Source organism: Sinocyclocheilus rhinocerous, unplaced genomic scaffold, assembly GCF_001515625.1.
Source record: "Sinocyclocheilus rhinocerous isolate Xijiao unplaced genomic scaffold, SAMN03320098_v1.1 scaffold112, whole genome shotgun sequence".
NCBI classification, from domain to species: Eukaryota; Metazoa; Chordata; class Actinopteri; order Cypriniformes; family Cyprinidae; genus Sinocyclocheilus; species Sinocyclocheilus rhinocerous.
In genome coordinates, this window is record NW_015644008.1 from 601,469 (window position 1) to 609,180 (window position 7,712).

Sequence of the window (7,712 nt, forward strand, 5' to 3'; positions counted from 1 at the left end):
ATATAAGGAGATTTGGCATGTTTGTATTTAGAAAATACATTTTATTTTGATATTTTCAAGAGATTTTGATGAAGGGCTCAAGGCCTTTCATGCTTGTCCAGGTGTTTTAGCACATTTATGGTTCGTAACATGCGGTGGACTAGACAAATTGCTTTCCACAACAGTGTGTTGCAGGTTTTTAAATGTGCTTTCGTTCAGTTCGGTAAATCGTTACTAATCTGTAAATAGACTCTAAAGGGAGTTAACTACTCAAGGTTGAAACCTGTCGACTGTATTCATTACACTTTTTATAGATTTATGAAGCTGTACTGTATGAACGAGGTTTGATTTCTGCCTCGGAGTTTACGTTTACTGTATTTCGTATGTAAATGTTGATTAATCTGTACTGAGAGGTCAAATTAATCTGATCAAATTAGCTTTTTTGGCCAAATTGATCATTTCTGTCGAGATATTAGCAATAAATATAAAAACCCATTTCGTGGTGTTGCTTTTGATTTCAAAGTATCATCTTTTGTGTTAAACAGAAAAAAGAAACTTATACAGGTTTGGAACAATTTTCATTTTTAGGTGAACTATCCCTTTAAAATATAAAAAAGGTTTGTATTTTAAGATAACTGGATGCAACTGTCCAAATTAAACATACTGAGGTCACGTGACAGCAAAGCAGCTGTTTGAAACATTCACTGCATACTACACAATGTTTCACATCATTCTTAAAATAAAAGCGTAAGCAGTATGCTAGTACTACAACCTAAACACAGCCATTCAAAACATTGCATTATCAACAAAACTGCATGAAAATTGCATTAATTGCATGTCATCCTACGGTGGACGACGTCTTTTCTCTCACTCATGAGAATCCCTCAGAGCTCCTCCCCTTGTCTCATATATACATGTTCTTAGCCAATGAGATGAGAGAGAGATTATTACAAACTGCCTGTGTCTCCTGAGCTGGCAGATCTAGGGCATGTGTGCATAAACAGAGATGACCCGTAGTTTAAGCCAACATCATAAATCATTCAGATCACTTAGTGTTAAGCCAGATTTTATTGAAATGAAAACTGACATGGAATTCAGTGGTTCATTATAGTTCCAGATAGCAGCCAGCAGGATGTTTATAAATGTGTAGCACTGTAGTGAAAAAGAAATTAAACAGTGACTGTGCATTATTAAGAGAATGAATGACACAAAAGCAGCTGAATGCAGCCTCATGATTTGTTAAAGGGATAGTTCACCCAAAAATAAAAATCACACTCTCTCTCTCTCTATATATATATATAGTTTAAGAATCTCATTATCATTATTCAGAAATGACAAAAAAGTAGCACAGAAGTAGCCCACGTGATTCATGTACTATATTCCAAGTCAGCTGAAAGTATACTTGAGTTTTTATGCAATTAACAGACCAAAATAAGTTGCTATTTGCCACAGTTGATTGTAGGATTAACATCAACGACAACACTCACATTTTACATCTTGAAGTGCCATATTTGAATGTAACGTGAGAGTAAATGCCATTTGGAAGCTTCTGCATTTATAGCTTCTTAAATTGTGTTTCACATACAAGACATGAAATATAGTGCATGAGCTGCATGGATCACTTTTATGTTGTTTTTCTAAAGCTTGATATCCATTACCTACAATATAGCTGCATTATATGGAAAAATAACAGCTTGTTGTTCAATCTCTAAATCATCTCCATTTATACAACAGAAAAAAAAATCATATGGGTTTGGAACAGCGTGAGGGTGAGTGATTACGATGTTTATTTTTGTTTTTGGGTGAACTATTGCTTTAATTCATCAACCATTTTACAAAGGGCAGGCTAGAAAGAAATATCCTGAAAATGTTTCTGTACATCAAGTCATCATAAATCATCTGCAGTCTCAACACAAGCTGCTGCCATTCAAGTGCACATCATCATCCACCGAGACGTTTCCATTGAGATGGCAGCGAATGTATTTCCAAAAGTGCATTATGGGAATCAATACTCTGTTCTGTGGCTTGTTAGGGGCTTAGTAAAGGCTCTAGGGGTCAAAGGTCAGATTATTTCAGCAGTTTGGGTACAGTCATAGAGGTCATGGCGGTCATGGTGTTGGATGGCACGGTGATGTCTCTGAAGACGGGCTGAGACACCGAGGAAGTGGATGGTTTGTTCTGGTTCAGAGTCTCTATGATCATCTGTCTCATATCTCGACTGGCATCTCCGCGGACAGCTAACAGGGCCACAATGTGCTCCTCTCTAATGATAGAGGAAGAGAGAAAGGTGCTTTCCAGTGTCCAAATATGATACTCTATTCAAATCACTGATAATGACAGAGAGAGTTATGTAAAAGACAAATTAGTTGAGCTCTACTTTGGCAGCTGAACTTTACAAACACATTTCACCACAATATAAAAAAAATTAATAGGAAACTATATTTTGCTAAAAGAAAACAGGCATTACGTTTTTTTTGTTTTTTTTTTAACATTGTGACATTTTCATGACAATTTAAGTTGTCACCACTAATATATATATATATAATATATATATACATATATATTACAATGAGAATTAGTAATTGTTACAGAAATATCATCACAATGCTAAAAACCTAATGGCCCTCAAAACAGGCTTTATTATGTTTAATTAAAATATATTTCTCATTTTTTTCTCAAGTTTTGTATCTCACAAAACTTGTCATCTCTCTAAGAAATGAAAACTTTTTTTTAACAATGATTTCAATGTAATGAAGTCTGACCTGATGTCAGGATATTTGGACACCAGGGTGGACACCTCCAGGTAGAGCAGCGCAGGATCGGTCAGTTTGAAGACCTCTGCGATAGCAGCGATGGCGTCACACAGCCGATCTGTGTCCTCTCCCTGAGCACATACAAACACGCTTTACAAAGAGCTCTTCGAAAAGATACTGCTGATGTTACATGTTCCTGTGCTGCCAAAAACACTAGAACGATCAACACTACAACACTGATTGATCTCTTGGATTATAGCACATCATTCCTTCTCAGTGCCGAGCGTTTGGTGTTGTGAGACTCACAGCAGAAAGTTTCCTGAAGAGGAATTTGAACTGCTCGGCTTCTTTCATCATCCGGTCGGCTCCCTCCTTCCTCTCGTCGGCGTTCTTAAACGAGATGCGCTTCTGCATGATGGCCTTCAGATACTCCACCACCACCCGCCGATGAGCCTTACTCGTCATTTCCTGTTTAACACAAACATCAGAAAACACCAATCACAACACAACAACAAAAACAGTATCAATTAGTGCTGAATAGTGTTACTTTTGCACTAGATAAATTTTTTGAACTGTAGGAAATGAATGCACACATAAAATACATTCAAAAGGTTGAGGTCTGTAAGATTGGGGAAGTCGTGGCCTAATGGTTAGAGAGTCGGACTCGTAACCCAAAGGTTGCGGGTTCGAGTCTCGTACCGGCAGGGATTGTAGGTGGGGAGAGTTATAAGTGCACACACACAGCAGTGAACACACACACACCGAACCCCCAACTGCTCCCCGGGCGCCGCAGCATAAATGGCTGCCCACTGCTCCGGGTGTGTGTGTTCACGGTGTGTGTGTGTTCACTGCTGTGTGTGTGCACTTTAGATGGGTTAATTGCAGAGCACTAATTCCATACTTGGCCACATGTCACGTCACTTTCACTTTCATTGTTTTTTTTTTAAATAAATGAATACCTTTTTTCAGGAAAGACATTTTTATTTGACAAAAGATTTATATTTCAAATAAATGCTGTTCTTTTGAACTTTCCATTCATTAAAGTATTCCGAAAAAATCATCACTGTTTCCACAAACTGCTTTCAACATTTATAATAAAAAAAATTTCTTGAGCGGCAAATCAGCATATTAGAATGATTTCTGAAGGACAATGAAGACCCGAGTAATGATGCTGAAAATTCAGCTTTGCATTAAATACATTATATTTTAAAATATATTAAAATAGAAAACATTTATTTTAAATTGTAATAATATTTCACTAAATTACTGTTTTTACTGCATTATTGATCAAATAAATGTAAAAAAAAAACTCAAACTTTTTTTTGATTTTTTTGTACATGATTGTACAGCACAAGCCCTCTGGTCTTATCATAAAAAATGCAAATTCAGCATTATAACAAATACGACTCAGCTACTATAAGACTTTTTCACTTTTTCTGAAATGTTTTAGTGTGCAAACCTGATTGTAAGGCTTTTTAATTTTGGCAAAGTCATTAAAGTAGTCTTCCACGGTCACACAGATGGTGTCTACAGCATGAGAGCCCGTCAACCACTTCCGGGTCAGCAGCGCATTAAGATGATGCTGTCAAGAGACAAAGAAACAGTCAAAATCCAACACATTTATCCCAGTCACTAAACCTCAACAACTGACAGTACACAACCTGAGCGTATTTACAGTACCTCCAAATCCAGAAAGACTTCATCTAGCAGGAACTGGCAGCCCTCTCTGGCCACCTCGTTCAGGAGCTTGTCTATGGCGGCGTCGTTCTGAGTGGGTTCAGTCGACTGAGAGTACTTCCTTTTCAGACTATTTATAGACTCTCTGAAAACAAACATATTGAAGTTAATTAAGACATTAGTTTGGTTCATTAGCAGTCTAATACTGGTTTCTAAGAAGAAATACTGCAAAAATAATGCATTGCTTTATATTTAAGAATGCACAAATATAATTAATTATGTATGTCTTCAATAAATCATCACCTTTTGAAGTTTAATAAACACATTAGGCCATATGGTACAGTAATTCATTTTTTTACCATCTCCAAATTTAAGATATCTTAAAATGACAATTAAAGGGATAGTTCAACCAAAAATGAAAATTCTGTCATCATTTACTCAAGTCATTCCAAACCTTCTTCAAAATATCTTCTTTGGTGTCCCACAGAAAAAAAAAGAAAGTTATGCAGGTTTGCAACGACATGAGGATGAGTAAATGATAACAGAATTTTCATTTTTCCCAGAGACCCCGAATTCCGCAATAATGTATTGTGTTACTTTAATAACGTTTAATTATTGATTTACTTGAACGTCTGACAGTTGTTGATGATGGCGATCATGTACTGAACGTAGCATTGTGGGAGCTGACGATCTTTCAGATGTTCCTCCTTATAGTTGATCGCCTCCTCTCGGTACCTGCACACACATGTACGAAGGGTGAAAATGTGCGTCTTTACTAATAATAACAGCATCTTTTTAATGATAAGTGGGAAAAATAAAAAGACACGGCCAGTTTGAGATCACAGTACCTTACTAGGAATGAGTTCATCTGCTTCAGACAGACTCTCAGCACCTGCTCTTTAAAGGTCTCGTTGATCTGCGCGGCCACCTGGAGATTCTGCTCAAACATCTGAGGAGGAAGAGGAACGCTTGAAATAAAGGAAGATCTCATGGAGAACCTCAAGTGAGTGGGTGCATTAAAGCAGAAGTTGTTGGACCTGGAAGGCAATAGCAGGTAAGGTGGTTTGGTAGTAGCCGTCCTGGTCGGCTTCAGGCTCCGTCTCCTTCTGCCAGTCTTTCTTATCTGTTTCCAGAGCTTTGCGCAGCCAGCCTGTGATGTTCGACTGGAGAGAATTGGAAAACAACAAAGAGCTGCTGAACTGGCAATGCTTGTTCATGCACAGCATTTCAAAAGGCTGCGTAATATGTATGATATAAAGGGTTTTGTTTTTTTAATCCAGTGCTGCAGCCTTGAGGGACTCACAGTAAAGGTTTTGAGGTATTTGCCCAGCAAATCATCCACCACGTGCTGGGGCAACAGCGGTTCCAGCTGCTTGACGTCACACTCGGGCTGCAGATCAGGATGACCCATCATATCCACACTGCCAGAGACAGAACCAGACATCACTCTCACACAAATGCACATGAACTGCACCCGTTTCTGCTCCTCATCAATGTCAGAGAAATGCCTTGACTCAGTGTTAGAGAGTTAGAGTGTTAGAGAACGGATTTATTATGTATTATTAGTTTGACAGAATCAAATATGTTTATTTCAACCTGTATGGGCTTTATAATGGCTGATGCTGACATCAAGAGCATAGGTAATATATAATGCTTACATGTGGCAACATAAACATTCGCAAAATTGCTCAAACTTGCACACAATATTTTATACAATATACATTTATTACAAATATTTTTAAAAATTATTTACTGTAAAGATTTTGGAACTGAAACTAGGTGGAAATGTGCAGGGAAAATATTTAACTGGCAGAATAATGTCACAATGCTTTACATTTAAGGTACTAAACTAGCTTCATTTAAAAGTTATTTCTTATTTGTCCTTCTGTTTTTGGAAATACGACCAGGATAAGATTCATATGGATGCAAGTTGTGTTACTGTTAACTATTAAACTATTCACTAATAGTTAATAGTAAAACTATTATTAATATTTAATTAAAGTATTATTATTAATAAAAATAATTATTAATTAAAATAAAGCTGAAATAAATGAAACTTCAAAAACTTTAATGAAAATTAGAAATGTTGCCTTTGCAACTAACTGAAATAAAATGTGTTTTTTATTAAAATTAAAATGAAAACTGCAAATATAAAAATGATTGCAAATATTAATAAATATTATAATAGTATATAAATAATAATATTGATGGATGCAACAAAAAAAGAGAAATGCATAGTTCATAATGCATTCCAGCATGTCCTACTACAGTCCTTCAGCATGTAAGACAGCAACAAAAAGCAGAGCTGAAGATCTGCAGGCTGCTCTTGTCTCTCTCCTGCACTGTTTAGATCTACTACAATAAGTACATTAATCTTCCTGCTCAATCCTGTGAGCGCACGCGATGTGATGGTCTGCTGTGAGTCCATCAGTCAGATTAAGCACACAAAGCTGTTATGCTGCTCTCGGCTCTGCTTTAAATATTGAGCTAACTGCTCACTGCTGTGCTTTGACAGACTGATCTGTCACTGAAGAATGCAATGGTGAGTTAGGGTAGTAAAGGCAACAGGACAAATGGTAGTTTTCCCATCCAGCAAATGTTTTTTTTTTTTTACATTAAAATTCACTAGGTTTTTCATTTAAAGTAACAGCTGAAAAATAAATTCATAAACATTTTTTTGCTTGAAAATGATGCCATATGATAAAATTACCATGAGCTTTCTAGCCAGCTTGATAACGTTTCCTTCCTGAGATTTAAATAAGCTCAGTTTGAAACACCAATATTCCTATATATAATATAACCTGTGAATGTAATATCAACAGAATAAATATGACACACACTATTTTAGAAAAAATAATCAATTATAAATATAATAATGAATGCTATATTTTATATTATTATTTGTAGTAGCAGTATTAGTATTATAAATAAATGGCCAAAAATACTGTTTGGGACAAACAGCAACTGAGAATATGCAATTTACTGAAACAAATTTTAAATGAAAAATTTCATTTTATGATAAATTATTGCTGTCCATAGCTAATAGCTAATTAACCAACTAACTAAATAAATACATAAGTAGTAAAAATGACTAAAACAACCTGTAAATGTGCAATTACCTGAAAAAAAACAAAAAACAAACAAACTCAGTTTTCATGATCGATTATTGCTGTGACTTCAGAGCACTCAAGTACTCATGCAACTCCCTACTTCATTAAGGGTGCTTTCACACTTGGTTCGCTTGCCTGGTCCGAACCAGAGTTCGATTGCTCCCCCCTCCCCCTGCCCCCGCTGGACTGCGTT

The 7,712-nt window shown here is 36.3% G+C and overlaps 1 protein-coding gene across 1 annotated transcript in view; it reads right to left on the minus strand.

The window, feature by feature from the left end:
• Positions 1-999: 999 nt before the first annotated feature.
• LOC107757821 (exocyst complex component 3-like) overlaps positions 1,000-7,712 on the minus strand; it is a 12,872-nt gene continuing 6,159 nt past the window's right edge. The window contains exons 5-13 of the mRNA XM_016575405.1: positions 5,713-5,830; positions 5,447-5,572; positions 5,258-5,358; positions 5,034-5,144; positions 4,413-4,554; positions 4,192-4,314; positions 3,039-3,200; positions 2,742-2,863; positions 1,000-2,242 (exon numbers count right to left, since the gene is read on the minus strand). Coding sequence (XP_016430891.1) covers positions 2,047-2,242; positions 2,742-2,863; positions 3,039-3,200; positions 4,192-4,314; positions 4,413-4,554; positions 5,034-5,144; positions 5,258-5,358; positions 5,447-5,572; positions 5,713-5,830 — 1,201 coding nt within the window. The 3' untranslated portion in view covers positions 1,000-2,046. The remainder of the gene's footprint in view (positions 2,243-2,741; positions 2,864-3,038; positions 3,201-4,191; positions 4,315-4,412; positions 4,555-5,033; positions 5,145-5,257; positions 5,359-5,446; positions 5,573-5,712; positions 5,831-7,712) is intronic.